Here is a 15794-nt window from a genome sequence, read left to right on the forward strand (position 1 = left end):
TATCTGGGTTTTGGCCTGGTTACCCATGACTCTCACTGAGGTGGAAATCCAGAGGATTAATATAGTTGTTCAGATGCATTAAGTATTTTTGAACAGTAGCTCCTACATCAGTTTAATGGATGTTAATCTGATCTGAAGTTCTGTTAATTAAATGGAGAGCATAGAATATTTATTTTCTCCTCTTTCTGTGAGTATCATATGGCTGGACCATGCTGCCATTGTGATCCAAAAGTCTAATCCAAATGTGGATGAACTGTAATTTTACGGTGGTTGAAGTAGTTATGATAAATAGAAAATTTTCATCATGTACAGAAAGAAAGACTTAAATCTTTAATGGAGAGAATAGAGTTTATATGATGCCTAGCAGGTTTACAGCACCTTCTGATATGGAAACAAACAAGGATCTGAAGCATTGATCCACTACACAGTGAAAAACCAGAGGGAAAATTATATTTTTGTAGGGGAGTTAGAGGCTGCTGCAAACCTATTAGATATATTAATGCTGTAATCTGTAAACTGGTGCTGAGGCAGAATAATGAAACGGTAGTTTTACAGGTTGTATGTCCAGGTTTGTTACTCATACTAAAGTTAAAAGGGAATATGAAGTTAAATGTTCTTTCAGTGGCCTTGCTTTTTGTATCTTCATCAAGTTGAGTTAGTGGAAGTTCAGAATCAGAAAAGCTTTTCTGGTAAAGGCAGATTTAGCACCCTCCACCCCATTAAAAAGCAAACCTTTTCTCAGTTACCACACAATAGCTGAGCAATTGTTCTTCTTGTTCCTTACCTGTATTACAATAATGCCTAGAATTCCCAATCAACATCAGGGCCCAGTTGTACATAACAATATTAGATAAGAGATAAGATAGACACGGGGTGGGGGGGCCCGAGAGAGGTTAACCAAGTTTTGACCAAGGTCACAAGAGGTCAGTAGCAGAGCTGGAATAAGAATTTAGGTCTCTTAATCACCAGTCTAATGCCTTATCCACTGTAATACAATCTTTTCTAAGTGGACACTGCAGTATCTCGGATACCAGTGGGATATGCATGATATGTAGGTAGAAATATGAACCTCTTTATCCCAACACACCACTTTAGCTGGACATAGGGGTCACGTATCCAAAGGACTGCGGCATTGCCAGTGCACTGAAACCCTTTGTTCACACAAATACAGCCCAGGAGCAGCTTCTCCCTGCTAGCTCTGTAGTCCCTTACCCCCACGTTTGGCTCCCTTTCCCAGGTCCTACGTTGCTCCTCAGTCCTGCAGCTTCTGCCCTCTTTGGCTCCTTCCTAACTACTCCAGTGTCTCTAGGGTGATCAGGTATCCAGTTTTCGACTGGAACACCCAGTCGAAAAGGGATTCTGGTGGCTCCAGTGAGCACTGTTGACCGGGCCATTGATTGTCCAGTTGGCGACGCTGCGCAGCAGGGCAGGCAGGCTCCCTGCTAGCATCCATGCCACGCGGCTCCCGAGAAGCACCCGATATGTCCCCCCTCTGGCTCCTATGTGAAAGGGCAGCCACACGGTGCCCCCATTCCAAGTGCCACCCCTGCAGCTCCCAATGGGAGCTGCGTGGGCAGTGCCTGTGGACGGGGCAGCGCACAGAGCCGCTTGGCCACACCTTCGTGTAGGAGCTGGAGGGGGGACATGCTGCTGCTTCTGGGAGCTGCTTGAGGTAAGTGCCGCCCAGAGCCTGCACCTCTGAGCCCCCCCCATGCCCCAACCCACTGTCCCTTCCCTGATCCCCCTCCCACCCTCTGAACCCCTCGATCCCAGCCCAAAGCACCCTCCTGCACCCAAACCCCTCATCCCCAACCCCACCTCCGAGCCCTCACCCCCAGCCAGAGTCCTCATCCACCACACACACCCCTACCCCAGCCCGGAGCCCCCTTCCACAACCTGAACCCCTAATTTCTGGCCCCACCCCAGAACCCACACGCCCAGCCCAGAGCCCATACCTCTTCCCACATGCCAACCCCCTGCCTCAGTACGGAGGCCTCTCCCATACTCTGAACCCCTCAGCTCCACCCCCCAGCCCAGAGTTCCCTCCTGCACCCCAAACCCCTCATCCCTGGCCCCACCCCAGAGCTTGTACCCCCCAGCCGGAGGTCTCACCCCCTTCTGTCCCCTTACTCCTGAGCCAGCCTGGTGAAAATAAGTGAGTGAGTGAGGGTGGGGAAAGCGAGTGACAGAGGGAGGGGGGGATGGAGTGAGCAGGCGGGGCTTCAGAGAAGGGGCGGGGCATGGACAGGTCTTTGGAGGAAGGGCAGGAGGAGGGGCACGGGTGTTCGGTTTTGTACAAGTAGAAAGTTGGCAACCCTAAGTGTCTCCCTAGCCAGCTTTCATTCCCACTACTTCCACCCCTTCATACGCAACAGCTCCTTACATCCCCCTGCTGTCATAAGTTGACTGCTCCTGCTCAGTAACCCCAGCAGCAGTTTCCCAGCTCATGTTTATTATCTGCATTCTCCTTCCTTCTTTCACATTTGTTCACTTTCAAAAATACAGGGATGAAGGGGTTAATGTGTTAAGGCTGCAAATAAATGGCTAGAGAGGAAGGCATATACACCTGTGGTCCTAGAGACAAAGATTAATAAATACAGCACCATTTAAGCTGTTTGAGCCGAATGTGGTAAAAAAAGACATTGTTTTACTTGAAAATCTCCATTGGACTCTAATGCAGATGTGGCACTACTAGGGCTGGCTCCAGGCACCAGCCAAGCACACAGAAGCTTGGGGCGGCCAATGGATAGGGGCGGCACATCTGGCTCTTTGGCGGCAATTCGGCGGCAGGTCTCTCAGTCCCTCTCGGAGCGAAGGACCAGCCGCCAAATTGCTGCCGAAAACTGAAGCGGTGGCGGTAAAGCAGTTCGTGATCGCAGCTTTTTTTTTTTTTTTTCTGCGTGGGGTGGCAAAAACCCTGGAGCCGGCCCTGGGCACTACCAGGACTCCTGGTAACCAGAAGGTCATAGCTTAGAAGAGCCGTAGGTTCCTCACTTCTCCTGCCTTCTCCCATGCTCCCTGGGCAACAGTTTTATTTTTCTGGCAGTTTTATAGCCACCTTTACTTTGCAATGCCGTTTGCTGCAATGTAATTATTCAGGTTGGCAACATTTAAAAGCTGCTTGATCCTTCCTCTCAAAAAAATGACATGCTAATATAATAAAACTCTTCATGTCTTGTATTTTTACATATAAAGGCATATATTGAAACTCACTGAAGATAATTTAGGAAGGCCTATTATATATCCTCATTTACATGTGTAGCTTAGAGTTGGGAAAATAGGGAAACACGAAACATCTTAGAAAACTTTTAATTAATGTTTTTATGTAGTTTGGCTCTTGCTTGAATCAGTAAAAGGAAAGTGTGACAATCAGGGTCCAAACACCCTAAAGAGAGAACAGAATGTTTAAATCCCCAAAATGAACAATTAAACCAACTGAGGGAATACTGTATTCTTGCATATTGAATAAGGTCTTTTATGGAAGCTTGTAATGTTTCAAACTTGATGGTCATTCATTATGTGTTGTAATTTTACCTAACCTGACAGTAGAGAGGGACACCTCCCAAGCCAGGTGTTTACATGAAACCAGCTTCAAGTAAGCATCTATTGTCCAGCCCAGGAAAAGACAATGATGGGCCATTGGAGTTAATGGGAAGACATTCAGGCAATCACATTAAGAGGGAATTTCCTCCATTCTGAATGACTATGGCTTTGTCTACCCTAGCACTTTTGTGGGTAAAACTTTTATCTGTCAGGAGGGTGAAAAAACACACTCCTGTCCAACATAAGCTTAATGGACAAAAGTACCCGTGTGGACAGCACCATGTCTGCGGAAGAGCATCTCCCATCAACACTGATCTTGTGACCACCCAACAACACCTAAACACCTCCTCTTGCTTCCGGTATTTACCCACGTACCTTGTATTTGTACACCTATACTGTTGTGCATTAATATCCCTTTTCTTATTCTTCATGTTTTGTCTTATGCTTTGCAGCAGAAATTGTTCTTGTTGAGATTGTGCCCCCGGGGTGCTGCCAGGATGTAGGAATATTTGGACAGTCCGTCAGTGGGGCTTTCTATTAGCCTGGATGCTTTTTGGAAATAAATCAGTTCTTTGGGTGGGACGAATCTCAGTGCAGACCTGGTGTGGGTGGGTAGTCCCATCCCCATGGAGGCCCTCTTCTGGAAGTTGTCAGACCTATTGTAAATAGGATTTGGGAATGAGTTTGTGGGTTTTGTTTTTTAAGAAAATCAATTTGGGGGCCTAGGAAAAGATGAGAAAATACCTTAATATATCTTCTTGAATATTAGAGACCTGTCTTGATAGTAATTTTTTATTAGGTAATAAGAATTTAAGCCTCATTTTTTTTTAGATATTTTACTATTAGTTCAGTTATACTTGTGTAGAAACTAATAAAACACAGCAAGTGGACCCCATTGATGCTCACACAGGGAGTAGCAGAGGCAGAATGCATGAATCTGTTGATATATCTTCCCGACTGTGGATTTTGCTTCAGTATTTAATAATTCATTTATTTGTTTTCCAGTGCTCTGTTCGCAATATCACAATGCCTCAGGCTGAGTCAACTCAGTTAGTGGGGCAACCCTTAAAAAAAAATGGAGTTCCCCCTCAACCCACTTGTCGAGGCATGGGGCTGTTTTATTGCAGTTGAGTGGGTAGTTTACTTGAGTAGTATGCGGTTATTGAGTTTTTTTTTTTTAATCCAAACTGTACCAAAGATCATTTTAAAATGTTGAGGAAGGTGCTTCTGGTTTAAGAACAGCTATACATTATTTTTTTACCAATCCTGCAAATTATATCTTCTCCCCAAAATGGCTAACATCATTATACACAGAATTTGTAAGAATGACCTTGTTCTGCAGGATAGATTGGAGTGGTGCATCATAAAGGATACAGGCAAGCAGAATTGGGAAGCTGAGAATCTGGCAGCTGTCATCATTTTTTTATTGAAAGATACAGAACCTGAAACATTAGGGTTTTTTGTCTACTGGTTAAATGGACTAAGCAAGAAAGTCTAATGCATTACAAATTGTCTGGGGACCTGGTTGTAAATGAGGATTTTCCTTTCCTTACAGCAGGTTGTCACTTTGAACAATGTCAACTCTGTAGAGGAAAGAGATTAAATGTATTGTTTTATTAGAAGCTGAACTCTCTCTCGATATATATTTGTGTGTGCATATCAAGTACTTGATTATATGAGGATTGCTTTAAAATTACGTGTATATAAAACTGCTTGTGTTTATAGAATTAGCAATGTGCCATTTGACTTTGTAGATTGTGATGTATTAAAGGCCAGCTTTCTTCAAGTTCAGGAGGCACATCTTCAAAAATCAGTCCTGCTTCTTGTTTACAATGTCACCTGTTGTAGCCGGCTTTGCAAGATATTTATATACCAGATGTGCTAAAGATTCACATCCCTTGATGCTTCAGCCACCATTCCAGAGGACGTGTCCATGCTGATGACGAGTTCTGCTCGATAACGATCCAAAGCAGTGCAGACTGACACATGTTCATTTTCACCATCTGAGTCAGAGGCCACCAGCAGAAGGCTGATTTTCTTTTTTGGTGCTTTGGGTTCTGTAGTTTCCACATCAGAGTGTTGCTCATTTAAGACTTCTGAAAGCATGCCCCACACCTCATCCCTTTCAGATTTTGGAAGACACTTCAGATTCTTAAATCTTGGGTCGAGTGCTGTAGCTTTCTTTAGAAATTTCACATCGGTATCTTCTTTGCATATTGTCAGATTTGCAGTGAAAGTGTTCTTAAAACGAACATGTGCTGGGTCATCATCTGAGACTGCTATACCATGAAATCTATGGCAGAATATGCGTAAAACAGAGCAGGAGACATACAATTCTCCCCCAAGAAGTTCAGTGACAAATTTAATTAATGCATTATTTTTTTAACGAGCGTCATCAGCATGGAAGCATATTTCTCTGGAACAATAGCCGAAGCATGAAGAGGCATATGAATCTTTAGCGCCTCTGGCACGTAAATATCTTGCGACGCTAGCTACAACAGTGCCATGTGAACACCTGTTCTCACTTTCAGGTGACATTGTTATTAAGAAGTGGACAGCATTATCTCCTATAAATTTAAACAAACTGGTTTCTCTCAGCGATTGGCTGAACAACAAGTAGCACTAAGTGGACTTGTAGACTCTAAAGTTTTAGATTGTTTTGTTTTTGAGTGCAGTTATGTAACCAAGAAAACTACATTTGTAAGTTGCACTTTCATGATAAAGAGATTGCACTGCAGTACTTGTATGAGGTGAATTGAAAAATACTATTTCTTTTGTTTGTCATTTTTACAGTGCAAGTATTTGTAATAAAAAATAATATAAAGTGAGCACTGTACAGTTTGTATTCTGTGTTGTAATTTAAATAGATATATTTGAAAATGTAGAAAGACATCCAAAAATATTTAATAAATTTCAGTTGGTATTCTGTTGTTTAACAGGGGGATTAATCGTGATTAATTTTTTAAATCGCGATTAATTTTTTTTTAGTTAAATGCATAAGTTATCTGCGATTAATCAAAGTCCTATACAAAACACAAACTGCCTTGGTTTGCTCACCACAGAAATGAGATGAAATAGAAACCTTTAATCCAAACTCTGTACGCAACCTCTGAAACTTTGGTGGTTCAGATAAGTGCTTAAAAACTAGTGAAGACAGATGAAACACGGGGGTGCAACAAGCAGCTGGAAGGAACGTGGAGAGTGGATAAAGTCATGAGAATGTGTTTGTATAGGCCATGTATGTGCACACCAACATGGTTTCAAGTTGATTATTTTTCTTTTTAAATAATAAACGAAACAGAAAATAAGTATCAGAAGTCTGTACCTAATTGTTAACAGCTCGCAATTTCCTGTAGACATCATAGTAGAATTTAATCTTAAGGAGAAAAGAGTAGAGGCTTTTATGTACTACTGCATGGGCTGAAATTCTGGTCCCATTGAAGTCAATGTGAGTTTTATCTTAGGCCTGATCTACAGTGGGGTGGGGGAGGATCAATCTAAGTTATGCAACTTCAGCTACGTGAATAATGTAGCTGAAGTTGACGTACTTAGATCGACTTACCGAGGTGTCTTCACTGCGGTGAGTCAACTGCTGCCTCTCCCGCATTGATTGCTGCCCGCCGATCCGGTGGGTAGTGTAGACATTCCCACAGACTTCAGCAGGCCAGGATTTCACCTCTGGGGTCCATTTCCTTTGTGTCGAAGAAAACATGAAGATGGTTGTAGGAGACTTGACAAATGAACAAGGGAGGCAAAGCACCACTGGATGAACAGGCAGCAGTAAGAGCAATGCAGTAAGTTACAAGAGTGGGTAAGTAAAGAGAGGCTAAGTCAGGGGTGGCCAACCTGTGGCTCCGGAGCCACATGTGGCTCTTCAGATGTTAATATGCAGCTCCTTGTATAGCACTGACACGGGGGCTGGAACTACAGATGCCAACTTTCCAATGTGCCAGGGGGAAGCTCACTGCTCAACCCCTGGCTCTGCCACAGGCCCTGCCTACACTCCACCCCTTCCTGACCCCCTCCCCAGAGTCTACCATGCCCTCACTCCCTCCCCCGCGCTCCAAGCCTCCTGCACGCCACGAAACAGCTGATCGGGAGGTGCTGGGAAGGAGGGGGAGGCGCTGATCGGCGGGGCTGCCGGTGGGTGGGAGGCGCTGGGAGCGGGGTGGGGAGCTGATGTGGGGGGCTGCTAACGTATTACTATGGCTCTTTGGCAATGTACATTGGTAAATTCTGGCTCCTTCTCAGGTTCAGGTTGGCCACCCTTGGGCTAAGTGAAGGGCTATAAAGATGAGGAGCCAGATGCTTGTGTTGAGGTGATGGGGAAGGGCAGCCACTGTAGGGACTCAAAGGGCCTAAATGTTTCATATCTTAATTTCATGTGAACATGCTATAATTTCATTTATAAAGAAACTCTATACTACTGCAAGGTACATTTGCACTGAATGCTTAGCCATAGGTTGTTTGCTGGAAATAAGAACTCTTTGCTGTCCGAAACATAAAATAACAGAACCATTTCAGAGGCTGGAAGGCTGGGGCATTAAAGTAATGAGGTGGCATTTAATGCAAACTACAAAGGTGAGCTTTGACATTTTGTTTGGCGATTGCTGTGTCAAAACTTGAAGAGCGGTTATGTATTTGAAGGAGTTTTTGAATGACTGAATAATCAATTCTTCAGTCAGTGCAGGTTAACAAAGGAAAATGAAGATGGAAGAGCCTGTGCAAAATAAACTGCATATTTTGTTGAAATATTTAACAGCTCACCAAAACTTTAAAAACAAGCATACAGGACATGCATTTGATTAAACTTGGGCAAAAATGTGCACGGCTTCCTTATTTTTAATTGTGTCCATTGTAATTGACAACCCTAATTGTTATGTTTCCTGGGCAAATGTTGATTTTTTTTCTGATAAAGAAATAGAAATTATACCAGCTTCCTGTGGTATCTCTCAAGATTCTACAGGAACTTTTTTTTTTTTTAAAGAAAATTGCTTTTTTAAATACAAACAAGTATTAAAATAAGATAGAGAACAGGGATCAGGAACCTAGGCCCATCACTGTAAATAAATAAATAAATAAAAGTGTTAGTTGGCACTTGAGCTAGTGTGCAATACCAGCTTCTGAGCCTTCACACAACAAAACAGATACTTCAGAAGCAAACCAAATACATGAACCAAGCAAGATAAAACAAGCAGAAAATTGGTGGCAGGCTAATAGTATGGCTGTGACCTCAATTAATGTGCTGTTAGTAAATGCTATATGATTAATGATGACAGATGAATCCTAATCCCAAGTCCTATCCTAAATTATACTTACTAAATGAATGGTTAGTGTCAACATTGCTAATGTCAGCTGTCAACAGTAGTAGTATCAGAGTTTATTCCTGATGCTGAACTTCTGGAGTCCAAAGAAAGAGGAGCCATTACTGCTGCTCTCAAAAGACATCTGTCCTGCTTCTCCCGTTGCTGTGTCTGCATTCATTAGGATTGCCATTCTTGCTCTTTTACAATAGTGAAACCTCACATTTTTTATTTCTTCATTTCATCTGTGGGGGGGTAGAGGCTCCCGAACCTCCTCCAGACACCACTTGTTTCTAAAGTCCTTGCCCCTAGTTGGTAGCATAGGTGGAGTTCTCTGAGCCAGGGGTTCTCAACCTTTTTCTTTTTCTTTCCAAGGCGTGTCCCTCCCCCCCCCCCAAAAAAAACAACATGCTATAAAAACTCCATGGCCCACCCGCATGGCAGGACCAAATACTGTCTAGACCATCCCTGATAGACATTTATCTAACCTACTCTTAAATATCTCCAGAGACGGAGATTCCACAACCTCCCTAGGCAATTTGTTCCAGTGTTTAACCACCCTGACCGTTAGGAACTTTTTCCTAATGTCCAACCTACACCTCCCTTGCTGCAGTTTAAACCCATTGTTTCTGGTTCTATCCTTAGAGGCTAAGGTGAACAAGTTCTCTCCCTCCTCCTTATGACACCCTTTTAGATACCTGAAAACTGCTATCATGTCCCCCTCAGTCTTCTCTTTTCCAAACTAAACAAACCCAATTCTTTCAGCCTTCCTTCATAGGTCATGTTCTCAAGACCTTTAATCATTCTTGTTGCTCTTCTTTGGACCCTTTCCAATTTCTCCACATCTTTTTTAAAATGTGGCGCCCAGAACTGGACACAATACTCCAGCTGAGGCCTAACCAGAGCAGAGTAGAGCGGAAGAATGACTTCTCGTGTCTTGCTCACAACACACCTGTTAATACATCCCAGAATCATGTTTGCTTTTTTAGCAACAGCATCACACTGTTGACTCATATTTAGCTTGTGGTCCACTATAACCCCTAGATCCCTTTCTGCCATACTCCTTCCTAGACAGTCTTTTCCCATTCTGTATGTGTGAAATTGATTTTTCCTTCCTAAGTGGAGCACTTTGCATTTGTCTTTGTTAAACTTCATCCTGTTTAACTCAGACCGTTTCTCCAATTTGTCCAGATCATTTTGAATTATGACCCTGTCCTCCAAAGTAGTTGCAATCCCTCCCAGTTTGGTATCATCCGCAAACTTAATAAGCGTACTTTCTATGCCAATATCTAAGTCGTTGATGAAGATATTGAACAGAGCCGGTCCCAAAACAGACCCCTGCGGTACCCCACTCGTTACGCCTTTTCAGCAGGATTGGGAACCATTAATAACAACTCTCTGAGTACGGTTATCCAGCCAGTTATGCACCCACCTTATAGTAGCCCCATCTAAATTGTATTTGCCTAGTTTATCGATGAGAATATCATGCGAGACCGTATCAAATGCCTTACTAAAGTCTAGGTATACCACATCCACCGCTTCACCCTTATCCACAAGGCTTGTTATCCTATCAAAGAAAGCTATCAGATTGGTTTGACATGATTTGTTCTTCACAAATCCATGCTGGCTGTTCCCTATCACCTTACCACCTTCCAAGTGTTTGCAGATGATTTCCTTAATTACTTGCTCCATTATCTTCCCTGGCACAGAAGTTAAACTAACTGGTCTGTAGTTTCCTGGGTTGTTTTTTTTTCCCTTTTTATAGATGGGCACTATATTTGCCCTTTTCCAGTCTTCTGGAATCTCTCCCGTCTCCCATGACTTTCCAAAGATAATAGCTAGAGGCTCAGATACCTCTTCTATTAGCTCCTTGAGTATTCTAGGATGCATTTCATCAGGCCCGGGTGACTTGCAGGCATCTAACTTTTCTAAGTGATTTTTAACTTGTTCTTTTTTTATTTTATCTGCTAAACCTACCCCCTTCCCATTAGTATTCACTATGTTAGGCATTCCTTCAGACTTCTCGGTGAAGACCGAAACAAAGAAGTCATTAAGCATCTCTGCCATTTCCAAGTTTCCTGTTACTGTTTCTCCCTCTTCACTAAGCAGTGGGCCTACCCTGTCTTTGGTCTTCCTCTTGCTTCTAATGTATTGATAAAAAGTCTTCTTGTTTCCTTTTATTCCCGTAGCTAGTTTGAGCTCATTTTGTGCTTTTGCCTTTCTAATCTTGCCCCTGCATTCCTGTGTTGTTTGCCTATATTCATCCTTTGTAATCTGTCCTAGTTGCTCAGGCTTTGGCTTCAGCCCCAGGTTGCGGGACTTGGAGCCCCAGGCTTTAGCCCCAGGTGTTGGGGGCTTCGCCTTTCTGCCCTAGGCCCCAGCAGGTCTAATGCCAGCCCTGCTTGGCAGACCCCCTGAAACCTGCACGTGCCCCCCCAGTGGGCCCCGGACCTCTGGTTGAGAACCACTGCTCTAAGCAAAACAAACAGGCAAAAGAAAGGTCCTTTCCTTTCTCTCTCACTTATGAGAGAAGAGAATGCAAGTGAAAGCAAAGACAGGGAAAGGTGGCCTGTCTCTCAGATAGTCTCTCGGTTCAGCTCTCTGGGCTTGGTCCATCAGTGAGTCTGTATCTATTCCCCTCCTGTTTGGTGTCCTGCTTTGCAGCTGGTCTGTGCAGTTTTGGGGCAGTGAGGCCTGCAACTGTTTCCCTCTTGGCTGATCCATCTTTGTGATGTAGCAGCCCTCCTCCTGTTCATCACCCCTTCCTGTGGCAGGTTTTCCCTTTTTAAGCTCCCCCCACCTCTAGGCAGAGCAAGCCTTTCAGGTGCGCCTCGTTAATGCTGAACAGGTCCAGAAGAGCTCGTTAGTTTCCTCTCCACCAGAACAAGAGTGTGTCCCTTCACATCATCCCTTCTTCTTTGCTCTTGGTCATCTCTCATCCTTCAAATATTTAAATATTGAAAAAGAGCTAAATTCCAAACACTCAGTGCTCTCCCATAACAAAATTAGAACTGGAATTACAACTGGCAAATACAATTTAAACACATACTCCAAAATCAATTATTAGCTTTTGTTCGTCAATTTTCAATAACAATTTTACCCGAAGTGTTTGAGACATTTAAAATAAATGAGATAAACAGGGCAAAGCTTAAGTGAAGTTTGGATAATGGGGAGTTTTGGTTAAATAGAGCTGTGATGTATTTCTCCTGAGTTTTTCATTGACTTTTCCTCTTTCGATGCCAACACAACTATCCTCCCTTTTCCAATGCACAAAAATGTTGTTTATCACAAGGGTCAAGGACCAGTGACCCTACAAGTTAATGTAATGATTGATGTTCTTTTCTTCCCCCTTGTGAATTGTGATCCATTGTTTTCCTTGTCAGTGAGCAAGCAGCTGGAGTTTTTGTTTTGTGTTTTTTGCTGCTGAAAAACTTCTTGCCATGAAATGGCACTGAATGTATTTGTGTGGCTCTATTTAAAGCACTTCGAAAGGTTATGAAATCTCTCAGCAGTGTGTTCTCTCCTTGAGGATAAAGACCATTCTCCACTTCACTTTAGCTAAAACATGTTTAACTTTTTAACACTGAGGGTGATTAACCATTCGAACAAACTACCAAAGGAAGTAGTGGATTCTCCATCTCCTGGAAGACTTCAAATCAAGACTTGGATGCCTTTCTGGAAGCTATGCATTAGCCAAACACAAGCTACTGGGCTCAGTAGAGGGGTAACTGGGTGAAATTCTGTGGCCTGTCATACGGGAGGTCAGACTAGATGATCTAATGGTCCCTTCTGGCCTTAAACTGTATGACTTAATCTGTGATCTAAGCAAAGGTCAAATCAGTGGTGGTACTTACATTTGACTCTTGTTCATTTTACAGGTACTACAGTGCAACCATTTTGCAGATGTCGGGGGTTCAAGATGACAGTCTTGCAATCTGGCTGGCTGCAGTGACAGCATTTACAAACTTCCTTTTCACACTAGTGGGAGTCTGGCTTGTTGAAAAAGTGGGCCGCCGGAAACTTACGCTTGGTAGCCTAACAGGTGAGAGATTACTTGGGGAATACTGTTAGATTCTAATGAAGGTGAACAAAATGAAAATAAGGCTCTGAATTCTACTTTGATCAACACGATCTTCTAAAGAAAAGTAAAATAAACGACTGACTATTTTGCCCACACACACAGATAAAATGTGCGTGTGTGTGTGTTTAAGTACATTAAACTGAAGTACACAGGGCCCTTTAAGAATGAAAACAATGTGCAGCGAGGCACTAAGAACGAAAGCAATTTTTAAATTTATCATAAGGAGTATATTTGTTCAGCTGCAATTTCTGCTTCAGGGCACAGTTGACAATAATAGGTATACCCCTTTAAGACTTTAATTTAGGAGCAATCAAATGTGTCTAACTTCACAGCTGGTTAGTTTTAAAATATATAATATGGCATATGTAATTTTTAGCAACTAAAGTGAATTTGTAACGTTTTGTCAGAAATTATTACGGAAAGCAAAAAGACATATTGTTGCTGTGTTCTTTTAAAAAGAGAAGAATGCTGTTCTGTTCATTGCCCCTCCAAATATGAAATAGTAAAAGCATTATAGTTAATTGTTTAACATGAAGTGGCTAATCCAACACAGTAACATGAGAAACTAAAGTGTAAAATTTTGAATGCCTTATGAATTTTAGCCATTAGCTAAGCATTCTTGTATAATGGCATTAACATCACACTTAAACTCAATCAAAACAGTCACTTCTAGGAAGGTGATATAGGCAGAGCTAGTAGCACTGTCTATAGTTAATGTAGCCCAGCAGTTCTCATTATAAGACCTTGTTTTCATTTGCTTATATCTTTACCTGACTGGCTGGAAATTTTCCATGCCAAGTTTCTGCCTCAGGTTGAGTGATCTGGTTTTGTTTTGGAAAGTTTCAACTAAAAGAGTTCTGCCATTTCAGAGAACGAGATTAGGGAAACATACTTTGTTTTGCCCATTTAAAAAAAATTGTATAACTGTGTAGTTGAGAAGTTCTCCTACCTCCATTGTTGGCCCAGAAACATGACATTTGACAGTGGTGGTCTCTGTATCGGGGATCTAAACATCTGAAGAGTAAAATAACTTACTAGTTCATTTAAAAACTTATTTTCCAGAGTGGAACACCAATATATTTGGACAAAATTCTCAACTAATAGCACCTAAGCTGCATCTGGGGGGTTTTCGCCTTCCTCTGGAGCATGGGGCACGGGTCACTTGCTGGAAGATTCTCTGCACCTTGAAGTCTTCAAACCATGATTTGAGGACTTCAATGGCTCAGACATAGGTTTGATAGAGGAGTGGGTGGGTGAGATTCTGTGGCCTGCATTGTGCAGGAGGTCAGACTAGTTGATCATAATGGTCCCTTCTGACCTTAAAGTCTATGATTCTGTGATCTGCAAAATTTGTCCTCATTCATGTTGCCTACAAAACATGCATTTGTGTGTGGTAACTGAGCGTGTTGGTATGCACAGTTAACCAATTTGTACATTAAAACATGAAATTTTGAGCAAATTTGGTATGTTCAAATTACAATAGGTACCCACATTTAAAATAATGCCTTTTAAGTGCAGATTTTGACAACTTGAATCTTCTTATACTTGATTCAACAGCAGAAGGGTTGAAACTTGACAAAGATAATTTGGATAAAAGAGAGCAATCACCGTTAAACATCTACCAACTGAGGTCAGAGCCAGACAGTTACATGACGTTATTTGCATCAATAGTATATAGTAACTTAGCTGCTCCCCACAGCAGGCAATTTAATGACATTGCAGGAGACAAAATGGTATGGGATAGCAGGGTACATTTCTTGCATTCTTGTGATCTTTAGTATTGTGTAAAAACCTGTATGAGCATAATTGAATACAGCAACGCTGAGAAAGTACTTCTTCAACTTTAGCTCAAGCAGATAAGTTTAAGTTTAAAATTGTAAATGCATGGGGAATGGTCTCCATGTTAGCAACCCTCTGTTGCAATCACTAGTTAATGTTGAATGACTCACTCACGTCTCTGCAACCTGCATCTTTTATTTTTCCATATCTCTCGACACATGGCTTATACAGCTGATCATGCTCCCTAGATGTGAAACTGATTTATCAAATCCACCTTTATTCTTTGGATTGAGTTGCCTATAGCTTTCATGCTGTTGACCTTTGTTTAGATTTCCTAGCAGATTAAAGCACACATCAAAATAATATGCACTTCATTGCTTGTGACTGAATTCAGAAAAGGCCACTCATTTAGTCCCCAAACTGTTTACTGTATTTCACTCTTACAGCAATATATAAGGTTGTGTGAATTTGTCTAGCTCTGTCATCTCATGCTATTTACTCAGTTGATAGTCATTCTTTTTCTGTGTGGTCTATCAAATGTTATAATGGGGCATGAACAAAAGCAGAACAAAGCAGAATTGTATTACTTTATTATTACTCCCAAAATACTTTAAGCCTATTTCTTGCAATAACGCAATACTAATCTTGTACTCTCTGTTAGGCATAGTGTATTTTTCAGTGTCTCAGTGCCAGAATTACAAACTGATCCTTTTGGGTCCTGACCATCAGGCTTTAGTCACTGCCTTTAGAATTTTTGGGCCCTTTGTGACCAGGCCCTCTGACTAGTATATTCAAAGATCAATGATTTGAAAATGTTCATGCAAACATCTCTCACAAAGCAGTTTAGTAAAAGAGCAGATGGCCACTGTAGTAAAACCAGGAAGAATACTGTAAGGAGTGTTTGGTTTTATGGTACTTAGATGCAGAACAGAATTAGTATGTAAAGATGTCCTTTTCTAGGTCCCTTCTCTGTACTGGGTTGCCTTCTTTCAGTCATTTTAATTAGTGTTGTGTTTCTTTTAGTCATCTTTATACTGTGGCCTTTAGAAAAAGGAAAAATGCAATACTGACTCCCCTCGAGCTGAGAC

The 15794-nt window shown here is 42.1% G+C and overlaps 1 protein-coding gene across 1 annotated transcript in view; it reads left to right on the forward strand.

The window, feature by feature from the left end:
* The window catches only part of SLC2A13 (solute carrier family 2 member 13), a 324413-nt gene that overhangs the window by 207521 nt on the left and 101098 nt on the right, over window positions 1-15794 (forward strand). The window contains exon 5 of the mRNA XM_054018969.1: window positions 12725-12888. Within this exon, the coding sequence (XP_053874944.1) occupies window positions 12725-12888 (164 nt within the window). The remainder of the gene's footprint in view (window positions 1-12724; window positions 12889-15794) is intronic.

This window comes from Malaclemys terrapin, chromosome 1 (genome assembly GCF_027887155.1).
Source record: "Malaclemys terrapin pileata isolate rMalTer1 chromosome 1, rMalTer1.hap1, whole genome shotgun sequence".
Lineage (NCBI taxonomy): Eukaryota > Metazoa > Chordata > Testudines > Emydidae > Malaclemys > Malaclemys terrapin.